Below are 17,084 nucleotides of genomic sequence, written 5' to 3' on the forward strand. Positions count from 1 at the left end.
GCTGAAGAAATTTGGCTTGGCCCCTAAGACCCTCACAAACCTTTACAGATGCACAATTGAGAGCATCCTGTTGGGCTGTATCACCGCCTGGTAAGGAAACTGCACTGCCCACCACCGCAGGGCTCTCCAGAGAGGGTGGTGCGGTCTGCCCAATGCATCAACTGGGGCACACTGCCTTCCCTCCAGGATACCTACAGCACTCTATGCCACTGGAGGGCCAAACGGATCATCAAGGACATCAACCAGGCGAGCCACGGCCTGTTCACCCCGCTACCATCCAGAAGGCAAGGTCAGTACAGGTGCATCAAAGCTGGGACCGAGAGACTGAAAAACAGCTTCTATCTCAAGGCCATCAGACTGTTAAATAGGCATCACTAGCTGGCTACCACCTGGTTACTCAACCCTGCACCTTAGAGGCTGGTGCCCTATATGGCACACTAGTCACTTTATTAATAATGTTTACATATTTCTTAACTTACTTAATATGTATATACTGTATTCTATTCTACTGTATTTTAGTCAATGCCACACCAACATTGCTTGTCCTAATAATGATATATTTCTTAATTACTTTCTTTTACTTTAGATTTGTGTGTATTTTTGTGAATTGTTAGATCGTACTGTACTGTTGGAGCTAGGAACACAAGCATTTCGCTCTACCCGCAATAACATCTGCTAAATATGTGTGTGAATGTGACCAATAAAATTTGATTTGACTTGAAACACACCAAACATATGGAAACAATGTGTTTAACCCCGTTCGATTGATTACATCCCAGCCATTAAAATGAGCTCCTGACACCAGCCTCCTCTGATATGTTCAATATAACACTGAACGCTACAAAAAAATGATATTTTCCGTCATTAGTCAGAATTTTAAAAGGACACTAGATGGGGTAGTTGTTCAAAGTGAAATGTTTTAATAAATATTTTTCTCTTTTATTAATCATGTTAATTTCCTATAAATCTTGTAAACTCTGTTTACTTGGAAGCTACAGGTGCTCCTGAGTAAAATGGACCCCCTTTTGCTGCAACACAATGTACAGAAATGGTGCAAAATGTATGTCCGACATGAAATATGGCCTCAAAATGAGCAGCGAAACGACTGGGGGTGTAAACTCTGTGGATTTGGAATTTAAAAGTGCTCTTGAGTAGAATGGACCCCCCCTCCCCCCCATTTTTACAGTGGCACAAAGTATAGATCATTTTGTACAGTGCAACAGGTATGTCCAATATGAATATTATTTTTAATTTAAGTTGATGGGCCACTCTATAAGGGCCGCTAAAATGAGCAGCAACACTCCTCTGGTTGTAAACTCTATGGATTTTAAAACCTCAAGTGCTCCTGAGTAGAATTGACCCCCTTTTACTGTGACACAACGTACAGATCATTTTGTAGTGCAATACGAAAAAAACATTGGATTTAAGTTGATGGCCCACTCTATAAGGGCTGCCAAATGAGCAGAGATGCTCCTCTGGGTGTAAACTCTGGATTTGGACACTAGAAGTGCTCTGAGTAGTATGGACCGCCCTTTTACTGCAACACAACATACAGATAATTTTGTATGATGCAATAAGTGATAGAAGTACACACACACAAACATTGTTGACCATATAGGCTTGGAAAAAATATACATAAAAAATGAAATTACATAACATATGGAAATACTCGTATTTATTATTTGTATGATAATTAGTATAAATTAGTATATATATGTCGAAGTTGTGTACATTTTCATGATTAATTTACAAAGTACACAGGACGGAACTTTTACTCTGAATGATTCCACAAATCCGTGACCCGGAAGTACTTATTTGTTCTTGCCTTTTTCAATCACAGCGGTTTTGCCAATAACGGGAGTTAACGTGATTCTGAAAACCCACTGATCGATGCTCGTGATTAGCTAGTAAACGAGACACGTATTACACCTCTATAGCTAACTTGTTTAAGATATTGAGTTTACTAGCTAACATTATTAGTTAGACGATTTGCGGACGAGTACAGTAGATTATAGCTAGTTACACAACCGGCTTGCCCAGATATCAATATTAATTCAGTCACTGGTAAATTGAGACCTAGCTGGATACACTAATACTATGCTAGTTAGCTACTGTATTTTTAAGGAATTAGCTCAAATTATGCTGGCCAGATTATTCAAGGGAAGTATGTAGAAGCTAACGTTAGTTGGCTGGCTAAATTTAGTAGCTATTAACAATAACTTTTGTTTACTGTAAAAGTTAGCTTTACGTTTGGCAGCAAGCAAGCTAACGTTAGCCAACTAACGTTATCTTGCAACTGTTTCTGTCATGTGTTACAGAAAAACAAAGATGTCACAGAAGCGTCGTTCCCAGTCTTGGACAGAGTTGAAACAAGCAGGCAACGAATTCTTTAAAACTGGACAGTATGGGGAGGCTGCTTCTATTTACAGCCAGGCTATCAAAGAAGTGGAGAAGTCAGGTAGGCAGCTAGCTAAAGCCAGTCACAACAATGGCTTAATGTTCTAGTAGTGTTTTCTGTGACCAGGCTACATGGTAGGGGGTTACATTAAACGTTGGTTCTGGTGTTATACTTTGTATTGCATGTTATAGAGAATCTTCTGGGGAACACACATCACTATTTCATGAGGATAGGATTTACCATTGCTAAAATCTTATTTTATGGGAAGATTGTTCCATTTAATTAGATCTGCTTTCATATTGTTGAGTAATGGGATAAAGTTATCTTTATACACTGTGTACAAAACCTTGGAAACACCTTACTAATATTGAGTTGCACCCCCTTTTGCCCTCGGAACAGCCTCAATTCGTCAGGGCATGTGCTCTGCAAGGTGTCAAAAGCGTTACATAGAGATGCTGGCCCATGTTCACTCCCAATGCTTCCCACAGTTGTGTCAAGTTGGCTGGATGTCCTTTGCATGGTGGGTCATTCTTGATACACTTGGGAAACGGTTGAGCGTAAAAAATCCAACAGCGTTGCAGTTCTTGATACGCTCAAACCGGTGTGCCTGGAACCAACTAATATACCCTGTCAAAAGTACTTAAATCTTTTGTCTTGCCCATTCATCTTCTGAATGGCACACACACAATCCATGTCTCAAGGTAAAAAAAAAGAAGTTTAAACTGTCTCCTCTCCTGGTCAGTCTGTCATGGAAAGAGCACTTGTTTAATGTTTTTTACACTCAGCGTATATTTGTTGTTTGTGGTCACTAATAAGCATCCTAAGTATTTGATATTGTTTGTGGTCAACTTAATAGATTGCTGTAGATCATTAATCTTCCTAATGATATTATTTTGTTTTTCCCCCAGGTGAATTGTATTAGTATTTTGAAAATCATTTTAGCAAGGGGGGCATTGTTTTCAATATTGGTTAGGTATAGCAGGACATAATCTGCAAATGCATTTAGTTTATATTAATGTTTGCCAAGACTGATACTTGTTACGCTTGGGTCCTGTCTAATTCTTTCTGCAAGAGATTCACTTGTCAGTGCAAACAGGAGGGAGAGAGAGAAGACATTCCTTTTTTTTGCCCCTTTCTTAAGCAATTTAATCAGATAATGTATTATTTGTGTATATTTTTGCATCAGCACATTTATTATTTCAGTTGGAAAGTTGAAAGCTTTCAAAGTTTTGAATAGAAAAGGACATTCAAGATGGTCTAATAGCCTTTTCGGCTTCAATAGACATTTTTGATGAATACATATAATAATTAATAACATAATAATAATAATAATTAATAACATAATTTGCAAATAAATTCATTAAAAATCCTACAATGTGATTTTCTGGATTTTTTTTCTAATTTTGTCTGTCATAGTTGAAGTGTACCTATGATTAAAATTACAGAGCTCTCTCATCTTTTTAAGTGGGAGAACTTGCACAATTGGTGGCTGACTAAATACTTTTTTGCCCCACTGTAGCTACGAAACTCTACATTGTAAAATGCAGTTTTTTTTTCGTGTCTCTGAAAACATCAATGACAGAAGCGAAGGAAAAACATTTCACCATCTATTTCAGACAAAAGACGTCTGATGACAGTGAAACACCCCTTACTTTCCACTATTGATCTTGCTCTGATGTGTTGAGGAATAATCATCGCAAATATAAATACACAGAATTCGTGGGTTTCACAAAAAGGTTCTTAGCACGGGACTTTACATTTTGGCTCATATCGTGTAAATATGATAACGCACAGTATTGGGATTTTTAGACATGGGTAAAAACTGTCACATGGACATTTTCAAGTTATTTATTTTGTATTTTGACGACCACATTATTGAACAGATGTGTTTATTGCTTTTCTTTTGGTACAATTCTCGCATAGCGTCCATTGTTTGCCGCGTCATATACATGTGTTTTATATTGTGCGTCATTGAAGTCTTCTAAAACCAGAACAAGCTTTCCATGTTCTGATACATTGTTACCACTGTAAATTAATTTACAGGAAAGAAGAATCCAGAGGATCTTAGTATCCTGTATTCTAACCGTGCAGCCAGTTATCTGAAGGATGGAAATTGTTGGGAGTGTGTGAAGGACTGTACAGTGTAAGTAGCCTACATTGTGGACATTATGTTTTGTGTTAGGCCATGAAGGCCTTTTTCTTCGGCTCTACAGTCGGTTCATACTGTGTATTTATATTTCAACATTAGCTTTTCCCAATTTACTGTAACTCATTACTTTGTCCAGTGTTGCTTAGGTTCTGTTCTGTCTTTCCTTGTCCATACTACTGCAGAAACACTTATACCTAAAACATATCATGATAATCTTTTTCCAATATACTCAAGTAGAACATTACTTTGTCTGTTGTATAGGTTCTCCGGCTTTCTTTGTCCATACTACTGCAACAACACTGCTACCTAAAAATGTTTTATTTTATAGATCTCTTGACCTAGTTCCATTTGGCATCAAGCCTCTCCTTCGCCGGGCTGCAGCGTATGAAGCTTTGGAGAGATACAGATTAGCCTATGTGGACTACAAGACAGCCTTACAGATCGACTGTAACATACCTGCAGCCCATGATGGTACCAGCAGGTATTACATGTTGCACAAATCCATTTCACTTACAAAAAGCCTTTCAAGTCCTTCAACTTCTAAGAACTTCTGTCATATATAGGGGACATAATCAAGATAGTGGAATGTACAACTTGTTAACCCTCTTTCTTTCTAGAATGACGAAGTGTCTGACAGAGGTGGATGGACTCTCATGGCGAGAGAAGCTCCCACTTATTCCCACTGTTCCGATGGCCATCAAAGAAAAATTGTCTCTGGCAACAAGCCAACAAACAAAGCAACACAATGGCACCAGAGAAAATGAGAAATCTGGTTGGTCTTTCATAGGAATCAGTCTCAAATATGAGTAGAAACACAAAATGATGTTAATAATTTGGCTATTACTATTGGATTCTCATCTTTGTACAACCTGTAACAGATGTACTGTAAATAATAAGATGTATCATTTTTTATTTCAGTCCCAGGAGAGGATTCCATTAAAAAAGCCCTAACCCTGAAAAAGGAAGGCAATGCGCAGGTGAAAAAAGGAGAGTACAAGAAAGCCATAGAGAAATACACTCAGAGCCTCAAACACAATTCCTCAGAAATCACAACCTACACAAATAGGTGAGACTAATAATGTCTATCTGGTGTGTAGACAAATGCCAGCAAACCCTTGGGAGTGGTATTCACAACTCTGCATTGTTATATAGTTCTGTGAAATATTATTGCCCAGCTCCTGTTGTACAAGGGATGTGCATAATTCCTATATGGGACTAATTTGTGCCTTTTGTACTAAATAGGGCACTTTGCTACCTCTCTTTGAAGATGTACAAGGAGGCAGTGCAAGATTGTGGAGAGGCCCTGCGACTCGACTCCGCTAATATCAAGGCACTGTACAGACGAGCACAGGCACACAAGGAGCTGAATGTGAGAGCCTTTCTGATGAACAAAAAATTGTTAGTACATTGTATGGAGTTTTTACATTTTGTTTGATGTGTTCATTTTGCCGTTCAGGACTACAAAGCTTGCATTGAAGATCTAAACAGCTTGCTGAAAGTTGAGCCAAAGAACACAGCCGGACAGAATTTACTGCTGGAAGTGCAAAAGAAGAAATGAGCTTGTGATTCGGATGGTTGCCTGTGGATGTGAACGACCCTACGCTGACCTGGTGTACATGCCTGAAGTGCCTGTATTCACTCACAGAAGCAGGTTTTCCAATCTATTTCCTGCCCTGTTTAACTTAAATCCACTCAAGATGGAGTATTGCTTTGACTACTACAGGGGAAGCACAGTCAATGCAGTGCATATTTAGCCTTCATATACATCATGCAATCACTGCATGAAACTGAAAATATAGCATTCAACCATTGTTTTACAAGGACTATGCATTTGTATGTATTTCCACTAGCATAAGAGATTTTCACGATCAACTACTGTTGTAGTTGAAGATATAGTACACCCAAATTACAAAATTACATTGGTTTTACTTACAGACTTACTCTGTAAGCATTCTATGGACGAGGTAGGACAGCAATCCATGCATTGTTTTTGTTTACCTGGTCACTGTTTCAAATGCTAACTTTTTAGCATTCATGGCACAAATCCAATGCAAGTCAATCGTACCTATATTAGCATTCCCGCACTTAATGTCCAAATCATTTTAAGTAACTTATGAGTTACGCAATCAATATTTAGATACTTTAGGATGATTTGGACATGAAGCATGACATTCTAATATAAGCACCTATTTATATTATCTTTAATACATCTATAGGTAAACTATCCCTTTAAGATCGTAGTTATCTTGGGCTTCCGAGTGGCACAGAGGTCTAAGGTACTGCATCTTAGTGCTAGAGGCGTCACTCACTACAGACACGGCCATGATTGGGAGTCCCATAGGGCGGCGCACAATTGGCCCAGCGTCGTCCGGGTTTGGCCGGTGTTGGCCGTCATTGTAATTAAGAATTTGTTCTTCTGACTTGCCTAGTTTAAATAAAGGTTAAATAAATGAACATTTTATGGGTATTTTCATTGAGTCGAGGAAAGTAACACTATACCAGAGAAACAGATGGTTACCGTATTATTGTGAATTTAAGAGAATATTGAAACATCATTACCACCTGTATCACCTAACATGTTGACAATTCTATCAGTAATGCATAATCTTTAATGTAATTTTTTTTCACTAATTAGGATTCAGGAAACAAATGGGACAAATCAAACTTTCATCCTCCCTGATGGGGGCTGAATTGGATGATACTAGTTGTTTTCCATTGTCCAGTTGTTGCTTCAATTACGGAATGTTTGAACATCTTTTTTGTTAAATTTATCTTTGGAATATCAATGCTTTTGCAGTGGTGACACAAGTTAGTGTGGGTGTTTTACATTTCAGCAATGTCATCTGGGTATATTGGTGATTGCAGCACTTTTTTTTCAATTCTGTGAAATGTTGGAACGCTTACCTCATGGTGCAAAATAATAAAGATATGACTTTATACACTGTGTAATCATGGCATTTCAATATGTCAATTAAGGCTCAGCAATATTTCCCAAATGCACGTATCCTACATGGTCAAAGGTATGTGGACACCTGCTCGTCTAACATCTCTTTCCAAAATCATAGGCATTAATATGAATTTAGTCCCCCTTTGCTTCTATAACAGCCATTACTCTTCTGGGAAGGCTCTCCACTAGATGTTGGAACATTGCTGCAGGGACTTGCTTCCATTCATCCACAAGAGCACTAGTGAGGTCGGGCAATGATGTTGGGCGATTAGGCCTGGCTCACTGTTGGTGTTGCAATCCATTCCAAAGGTGATCGATGGGGTTGACCTCAGTGCTCTGTGTAGGCCAGTCAAGTTCTTCCACACTGATCTTGACAAACCATTTCTGTGTGGACATCGCATTGTACTCAGGGGCATTGTCATACTGAAACAGGAAAGAGCCTTCCCCAAACTGTTGTCACAAAGTTGAAAGCACAGATTTGTCTTGAATGTCATTGTATTCTGTAGCGTTAAGATTTCCCTTCACTGGAATTAAGGGGGCTAGCCCGAACCCTGAAAAACAGCCCCAGACCATTATTCCTCCTCCACCAAACGTTACAGTTGGCACTATGCATTCGGGCAGGTAGTGTTCACCTGGCATCCACCAAACCCAGATTCTTTCATCCGACTACCAGATGGTAAAGCAAGATTAATCATTCCATAGAAAGCGTTTCCACTTCTCCAGAGTCCAATGGTGGCGAGCGTTACACCACTCCAGCCGACGCTTGACATTGCGCATGGTGATCATAGGCTTGTGTGTGCCTGCTCGGCCATGGAAACCCATTTCATGAAGCTCCCGGTGAACAGTTCTTCTTGATTTTGCTTCCAGAGGCAGTTTGGAACTCTGTAGTGAGTGTTGCAACCGAGAACATGTGATTTTTACGTGCTTTAGCATTCGGCTGTCCTGTTCTGTGAGCTTGTGAGGCCTACCACTTCGCGGCTGTGCCGTCGTTGCACCTAAATATTTCCACTTTACAATAACAGCACTTACAGTTGACCAGGGCAGCTCTAGCAAGGTAGACATTTGAGGAACTGACTTGTTTGACAGTTGGCATCCTATGGCGGTGCCACGTTGGTCACAGAGTTCTTCAATACAAGCCATTCTACTACCAATGTATATTTTTATACACTGCTCAAAAAAATAAAGGGAACACTTAAACAACACAATGTAACTCCAAGTCAATCACACTTCTGTGAAATCAAACTGTCCACTTAGGAAGCAACACTGATTGACAATACATTTCACATGCTGTTGTGCAAATGGAATAGAACACAGGTGGAAATTATAGGCAATTAGCAAGACAACCCCAATAAAAGAGTGGTTCTGCAGGTGGTGACCACAGACCACTTCTCAGTTCCTATGCTTTCTGGCTGATGTTTTGGTCACTTTTGAATGCTGCCGGTGCTTTCACTCTAGTGGTAGCATGAGACGGAGTCTACAACCCACACAAGTGGCTCAGGTAGTGCAGCTCATCCAGGATGGCATATCAATGCGAGCTGTGGCAAGAATGTTTGCTGTGTCTGTCAGCGTAGTGTCCAGAGCATGGAGGCGCTACCAGGAGACAGGTCAGTACATCAGGAGACGTGGAGGAGGCCGTAGGAGGGCAACAACCCAGCAGCAGGACCGCTACCTCCGCCTTTGTGCAAGGAGGAGCAGGAGGAGCACTGCCAGAGCCCTGCAAAATGACCTCCAGCAGGCCACAAATGTGCATGTGTCTGCTCAAACAGTCAGAAACAGACTCCATGGGGGTGGTAAGAGGGCCCGATGTCCACAGGTGGTTGTTGTGCTTACAGCCCAACACCGTGCAGGACGTTTGGCATTTGCCAGAGAACACCACGAATTCGCCACTGGCGCCCTGTGCTCTTCACAGATGAAAGCAGGTTCACGCTGAGCACGTGACAGACGTGACAGAGTCTGGAGACGCCGTGGAGAACGTTCTGCTGCCTGCAACATCCTCCAGTATGACCAGTTTGGCGGTGGGTCAGTCATGGTGTGGGGTGGCATTTCTTTGGGGGGCCGCACAGCCCTCCATGTGCTCGCCAGAGGTAGCCTGACTGCCATTAGGTACCGAGATGAGATCCTCAGACCCCTTGTGAGACCATATGCTGGTGCGGTTGGCCCTGGGTTCCTCCTAATGCAAGACAATGCTAGACCTCATGTGGCTGGAGTGTGTCAGCAGTTCCTGCAAGAGGAAGGCATTGATGCTATGGACTGGCCCGCCGGTTCCCCAGACCTGAATCCAATTGAGCACATCTGGGACATCATGTCTCGCTCCATCCACCAACGCCACGTTGCACCACAGACTGTCCAGGAGTTGGCGGATGCTTTAGTCCAGGTCTGGGAGGAGATCCCTCAGGAGACCATCCGCCACATCATCAGGAGCATGCCCAGGCGTTGTAGGGAGGTCATACAGGCACGTGGAGTCACACACACTACCGAGCCTCATTTTGACTTGTTTTAAGGACATTACATCAAAGTTGGATCAGCCTGTAATGTGGTTTTCCACTTTAATTTTGAGTGTGACTCCAAATCCAGACCTCCATGGGTTGATAAATTTGATTTCCATTGATCATTTTTATGTGATTTTGTTATCAGCACATTCAACTATGTAAAGAAAAAAGTATTTAATAAGAATATTTCATTCATTCAGATCTAGGATGTGTTATTTTAGTGTTCCCTTTATTTTTTTGAGCAGTGTATTTTTTATTTCACCTTTATTTAACCAGGTAGGCCAGTTGAGAACAAGTTCTCATTTACAACTGCGAACTGGCCAAGATAAAGCAAAGCAGTGCGACACAAACAACACAGAGTAACACATGGAATAAACAAACGTACAGTCAATAACACAATAGAAAAGTCTATATACAGTGTGTGCAAATGAAGTAAGATTAGGGAGGTAAGGCAATAAATAGGCCATAGTGGTGAAATAATTACAATTTAGCAATTAAACACTGGAGTGATAGATGAGCAGAAGATGAATGTGCAAGTATAGATACTGGGGTGCAAAGGAGCAACAACAACAACAACAAAATATGGGGATGAGGTAGTTGGGTGGGCTATTTACAGATGCAGTGATCTGTAAGCTGCTCTGACAGCTGATGCTTAAAGTTAGTGAGGGAGATATGAGTCCAGCTTCAGTGATTTTTGCAATTTTTTCCTGTCATTGGCAGCAGAGAATTGGAAGGAAAGGCTTTGGGAGTTGGCTTTGGGGGTGTCCAGTGAAATATACCTGCTGGAGCGCGTGCTACAGGTGGGTGCTGCTATGGTGACCAGTGAGCTGAGATAAGACGGGGCTTTACCTAGCAATATGAGTCTCCAGCTTCAGTGATTTTTGCAATTCGTTCCAGTCATTGGCAGCAGAGAATTGGAAGGAAAGGCTTTGGGAGTTGGCTTTGGGGGTGATCAATGAGATATACCTGCTGGAGCGCGTGCTACGGGTGTGTGTTGCTATGGTGACCAGTGAGCTGAGATAAGACAGGGCTTTACCTAGCAAAGACTTATAGATGATCTGTAGCCAGAGGGTTTGGCGACGAATATGAAGCGAGGGCCAGCCAACGGGAGCATACAGGTCGCAGTGGTGGGTAGTATATGGGGCTTTGGTGACAAAATGGATGGCACTTTGATAGACTGCATCCAATTTGCTGAGTAGAGTGTTGGAGGCTATTTTGTAAACGACATCGCCAAAGTCAAGGATCGTTAGGATAGTCCGTTTTACGAGGGTATGTTTGGCAACATGAGTGAAGGATTATTTGTTGCAAAATTGGAAGCCGATTCTAGATTTAATTTTGGATTGGAGATGCTTGATGTGAGTCTGGAAGGAGAGTTTGCAGTCTAACCAGACACCTAGGTATTTGTAGTTGTCCACATATTCTAAGTCAGAAACGTCCAGAGTAGTGATGCTAGTCGGGTGGGAGGATGCAGGAAGCAGTGTGTTGAAAAGCATGCATTTAGTTTTACTTGCATTTAAGAGCAGTTGGAGGCCACGGAAGTAGAGGTGTATGGCATTGAAGCATGTCTGGAGGTTTGTTAACACAGTGTCCAAAGAAGAATACAGAAGTATACAGAATGGCGTCGTCTGCATAGAGGTGGATCAGAGAATCACCAGCAGCAAGAGCGACATCATTGATGTATACAGAGAAACATTTGGGATCGAGAATTGAACCCTGTGGCACCCCCATAGAGACTGCCAGAGGTCCGGACAACACGCCCTCCGATTTGACACACTGAACTCAGTCTGAACCAGGCGAGGCAGTCATTTAAGAAACCGAGTCTGCCGATAAGAATGTGGTGATTGACAGAGTCGAAAGCCTTGGCCAGGTCGATGAAGACGGCTGCACAGTAGTCTTTTATCGATGGTGGTTATGATATTGATTTGGACCTTGAGCTTGGCTGAGGTGCACCCATTTCCGACCAGCTCGGAAACGAGATTGCATAGCGGAGAAGGTATGGTGGGATTCGGAATTGTCGGTGATCTGTTTGTTAACTTGGCTTTCGAAGACTTTAGAAAGGCAGGGTAGGATAGATAGTCTGTAACAGTTTGGGTCTAGGGTGTCTCCCCCTTTGAAGAGGGGGATTACCGTGGCAGCTTTCCAATATTTAGGGATCTCAGACGATACGAAAGAGAGATTGAAGAGGTTAGTAATAGGGGTTTTAACAATTGCGGTGGATAATTTTAGAAAGAGAGGGTCCAGATTGTCTAGCCCAGCTGATTTGTAAGGGTCCAGATTTTGCAGCTCTTTCAGAACATCAGCTATCTGGATTTGGGTGAAGGAGAAATGGGGGAGGCTTGGGCAAGTTGCTGTGGGGGGTGCAGAGCTGTTGACCGGGGTAGGAGTAGACAGGTGAAAAGAATGGCCAGCCTGTAGAAAAATTCTTGATTATTGTAGATTATTCTGTGGTGACAGTGTTTCCTAGCCTCAGTGCAATGGGCAGCTGGGAGGAGGTGCTCTTATTCTCAATTGAGTTTTCAGTGTCCCAGAATTTATTGTAGTTTATGCTACAGGATGCACATTTCTGTTTGAAAAAGCTAGCCTTTGCTTTCCTAACTGCCTGTGTGTATTGGTTCATAACTTCCCTGAAAAGTTGCATATCGCGGAGGCTATTTGATGCTAATGCAGTACGCCACAGGATGTTTTTGTGCTGGTCAAGGGCAGTCAGGTCTGGAGTGAACCAAAGGCTATACCTTTTTTTTAATGGGGCATGCTTATTTAAGATGGTGAGGAAAGCACTTTTAAAGAATAACCAGGCATTCTCTACTGACGGAATGAAGTCAATATCCTTCCAGGATACCCGGGCCAGGTCGATTAGAAGGGTCTGCTCGCTGAAGTGTTTTAGGGAGCGTTTGACAGTGATGACGGGTGGTCGTTTGACCGCGGACCCGTTATGGACGCAGGGAGTGATCGCTGAGATCCTGGTTGAAGACAGCAGAGGTGTATTTAGAGGGCAGGTTGGTCAGGATGATATCGATGAGGGTGCCCATGTTTACGGATTTAGGGTTGTACCTGGTAGATTCCATGATAATTTGTGTGAGATTGAGGGCATCTAGTTTAGATTGTAGGACGGCTGGGGTGTTAAGCATATCCCAGTTTAGGTCACCTAACAGTACAAACTCTGAAGATAAATGAGGGACGATTAATTCACATATGGTGTGCAGGGTGCAGCTGGGGGTTGAGGGGGGTCTATAACAAGCGGCAACAGTGAGAGACTTATTTCTGGAAAGGTGGATTTTTAAAAGTAGAAGCTCATACTTTTTGGGCACAGACCTCTGCAGGCTCTGCAGTAGATTGCAACTCCACCCCCTTTGGCAGTTCTATCTTGGCGGAAAATGTTGTAGTTGGGGATGGAAATGTAAGAATTTTTAATGGCCTTCCTAAGCCAGGATTCAGACACAGCTAGGACATCAGGGTTGGCGGAGTTTGCTAAAGCAGTGACTAAAACGAACTTAGGGATGAGGCTTCTGATGTTAACATGCATGAAACCAAGGCTTTTACGGTTACCAAAGTCAACAAATGATAGCGCCTGGGGAGTAGGTGTACTGGGGGCTACAGGGCCTGGGTTAACCTCTACATCACCAGAGGAACAGAGGAGTCGGATAAGGGTACGGCTAAAGGCTATAAGAACTGGTCGTCTAGTGCTTTCGGAACAGAGATTTAAAGGAGCAGATTTCTGGGCATGGTAGAATAGATTCAAGACATAATGTACTGTACGGACAAGGGTATGGTAGGATGTGAGTACAGTGGAGGTAAACCTATGCGTTGGGTGACGATGAGAGAGGTTGTCTCTGGAGGCGTCAGTTATCCTAGGTGAGGTTTCCGCATGAGTGTGGGGTGGGACAAAAGAGCCATTTAAGGCATTTTGAGCGGGACTGAGGGCTCTAAGGTGAATTAAAACAATGAAGATTGCATGGCTGTGTGCTCGATTTTATACACATGTCAGCAACGAAGGTGGCTGAAATAGCTGAATTCACTCATTTGAAGGGGTGTCCACATACTGTTGTATATAGGGTGTATGTAGATGCTTGAGATAACTAATATAAGGTTGAAAAGTTGTGGAGTTACACTTTAAGGTTTAATCATAGGATGGCTATTTCACCCAATTCCAGGTCACTAAGGGTATACGCCATAACATTTCTACATGCATGCTAATGTGTATAATGTATGAGATGTATCATATAGGCTATGTAGTAGTAGGGATTCAATTGAGAGAAAATCCCATTTTTATTTGAAGCTATCCATTTGAAGTTGCTTGATAGTGTAACTGTCAAGAGTGGTCAGCCAAGCCACTGTATGCTGGTAGGTTCTTGTTCTAGGAAGTTGAAAATCTATAATAATACTGTAAGCCACTTGACTGCAGGGAAACTATGCAGAGTTTCTTAATTTTAGGTTCGCTGACTAAATTATTTTCAGCTGTGTTTTGTATTTTTGTTTATTTTATCTTCAACTGTATATCTCATGACCCACAACCCTGTTTTCCGCAACTAACCTTTATTTTTTATTTTTTAAATGCTGTTAAATAATGCAAGGTACATACTATACTGGGTTCGTGGTTGGCCGATCACAACATTTAATTTTAAAGACAAAACAAGTGCCATGATGATCCCATAGGAAATAAGCAGTGTTGGGGAGTTTAAAGGAAAAACTCCCTAAATAGGAAAAATCCATGAGTAACCAGACTTCAAAGAGGGAGCCCCACAGAAATGACTATCCTCAGATTTTCAGAACTGCTGGTCAATTCCTGGGGCTATTCAATCAATTTTGATATTTGGCAATCTTTTGTTGATGTAGCAAAATAATAATTTTCCCCATTTATCTTCATTGTGGTCAATGACTGCACTTCAGGATGTATCTAGTGCCCTGATACTTCATTTCAATTTCTAGGTTGTGTGCAATAGTATGTAGCCTAATTCAAGAGCCCATAGTAGAAAGGACCAAATAAAAATAGGACGCCTGAGGAATATATTAAGTGCTCTATTCAATCAGATCCGCTTTCAGACATCAGCATAGCGGTTGTTTTGGCAGTGTCAAAGGTGAGCTGCGCTAGAGCTGTCAAATCCAAAAGCAGCTCCTGGCGTTATACCTAAAGTGGACATTGCCATTGGCTGCACGGAGCTGCATTAAGAGCAATCCCATGCAGCCTTGTTCACACGTTCGAACAGTGGAATGTGACTTGCAGGCCTAATCTACTCAATTAGGTTGATAGAAATCCTCATTCATTATTTCAAATTTAAGCGTCATTTCTATATAGCCTACACTTTCTTATTCTGAACATCTAATGCAAGCAGGAAGGTGTGGCTTTAATGACAATGATCAAGAGCAGCTTCTCACCAATTTGACAGCTCCAATGCATCTACACTGCCAAAACATTAGCTATGCGGGTGTTGGCTATCCGGTTAATACTTGATCTGATTGAATCTTCTTTGGCTGCATGTACACAGGCAGCCCATTTCAGACATTTTTCCCACTAATTGTTCTTTTGACCAATCGCTGATCTGATTGGTTGAAAAACCAATTAGTGAAAAAAAAATCAGAATTGGGCTGTAAATGCAGCCTTTGAGGTCAACTAAATAATTAGCCTGTTTTAATTTAACATTAAATAATGCTTATCAGACTAAGTAAAAATGTATGCGAGAGTGTTTAACTCTGTCAGACAAACCACTCGTTACAAAAACAAAACAGGACAATTTGGAACTGATAAAACTTTTATTTCACTTTAAATTGTCTTTTACATTTTCCTGATAACATGTAGGGTGAAACTAGAACTGTTTTAAAAGACATACAAATCTAGTATTACATCAATAACCAGGGGCTGTTTTTTTTGTGTATTTTTGTTTTAATGCTATTCTAAATTTTCACAACCACGTGCGCGCTAAGCAATATAAACCATCACAGAAGCAAACTTTAGGCAGAATACTGGTCAGTAAAAACAAAGCAATTGGAGATACCAGATATACAGACAGGCTCGGTTCCACATTCACTACTGCATTTTTTTAATTAAGCGTAGAATAACTGCCATTTAATCAGCTAACGGGGAGATTTTTTTCAGTGCATGAAATATTGTCTTCAGCAAGACTGAACCAGATGAATTCAACACCTAAGTGGAATGTTATGGTGATGACAAAGTATTGTGACACTGAGTGAATTCAGCTACTTCTTCAAGTTCCTTGCACTACTCCAGAATCTAACCCATCCACTGACCGCATTCCACTACAATATGGTCTCTGATAGACCCTTAAGTCTGGAGATACACAAAACAAAAGCATCAATGCCATCTCTGACTGACACAATTTACATAAGGGGACTTGCTTACACACTCTTCGTGGGCAAGAGCATGCATTCTCTTATTGTTTCCTTTATGAAATCTAACTTTTGACTGGTCAGTTTGGACTGTCAGCATAAGGCCTTCAAGAAAGGCTTTAATAACCAATATGTAAAAGTTCAACGTAAAACAGCTTTAAGGTGTTTCTTTGCAAGCAGGTTAACAAAATTTAAGACAGATTTAAAATGTATTTTAAAAGGGTTTACAATTTACAGTTTTGAACCAATGTGCAAGTCACTATTACGCAAAGCAAAAAAGTAACATTTAAGAACAAAATAGTATTATTATACTAATGTCAAACAGCACCTTTTTGTCAACTGTTCTAGTACATACCATTAGGAGAATGCTCCGGTTTGTTCAAAAAATATATAACATCTTGAAGGTAGACTCTGAAATGACGTCAATGCAGAAAGTAAACAGCATAGTGGGTCTATTTCCGCAACTAAGAGCGCTGAAGTGGGAGCTCAACTTTCACTCTGTCTTGGTCTCGTACCTACCACACTAACAATGTGAAGCAAACCTGTGCGCATGCACAGATACTGTGTGACCGTGTAAGACCAAAGTCTTGCTCATCTCAATATCTGCAGTGCTGCAACGTTATTTCGCTGAGTCTATCTTTAATGTTAGGTTCTAATGGAATGTTTTTTTTCTTTTCAGCTGGACATACATTGAATGGCAAAACCTAGGGTCCCTTGTATTCATTTTAGTTTCAGATCCAAAATAAAATGTACAATACA

At 41.2% G+C, this 17,084-nt stretch overlaps 1 protein-coding gene across 6 annotated transcripts; it reads left to right on the plus strand.

The window, feature by feature from the left end:
* Positions 1 to 1,806: 1,806 nt before the first annotated feature.
* On the plus strand, positions 1,807 to 7,484 carry LOC110527677 (mitochondrial import receptor subunit TOM34). Of its 6 annotated transcripts, none has more exons than XM_021609115.3 (8): positions 1,807 to 1,907; positions 2,319 to 2,458; positions 4,442 to 4,541; positions 4,876 to 5,028; positions 5,165 to 5,319; positions 5,466 to 5,613; positions 5,790 to 5,916; positions 6,004 to 7,484. In XM_021609115.3, the coding sequence occupies exons 2-8, from the start codon at positions 2,329 to 2,331 to the stop codon at positions 6,103 to 6,105; spliced, it is 915 nt and encodes a 304-aa protein (XP_021464790.1). In that variant the 5' UTR covers positions 1,807 to 1,907; positions 2,319 to 2,328; the 3' UTR covers positions 6,106 to 7,484. The 6 variants fall into 6 exon arrangements, with proteins under 6 accessions (XP_021464790.1, XP_021464789.1, XP_090096786.1 ...); XM_021609114.2 differs by having other exon boundaries at positions 1,810 to 2,064; XM_090240660.1 differs by having other exon boundaries at positions 1,810 to 1,920.
* Positions 7,485 to 17,084: the final 9,600 nt, after the last annotated feature.

Source organism: Oncorhynchus mykiss, chromosome 7, assembly GCF_057628025.1.
Source record: "Oncorhynchus mykiss isolate SJ-2025 chromosome 7, ASM5762802v1, whole genome shotgun sequence".
NCBI classification, from domain to species: domain Eukaryota; kingdom Metazoa; phylum Chordata; class Actinopteri; order Salmoniformes; family Salmonidae; genus Oncorhynchus; species Oncorhynchus mykiss.

Bases quoted from the DNA above. Each gene is read 5' to 3' on its own strand.
- LOC110527677 (XM_021609115.3), top strand. From the start codon at position 2,329: ATGTCACAGAAGCGTCGTTCCCAGTCTTGGACAGAGTTGAAACAAGCA. The intron at 5,320-5,465 runs GTTGGTCTTTCA...TTTTTATTTCAG, and splicing joins CAGAGAAAATGAGAAATCTG to TCCCAGGAGAGGATTCCATT. The intron at 5,917-6,003 runs GTGAGAGCCTTT...TTTGCCGTTCAG, and splicing joins AGGCACACAAGGAGCTGAAT to GACTACAAAGCTTGCATTGA.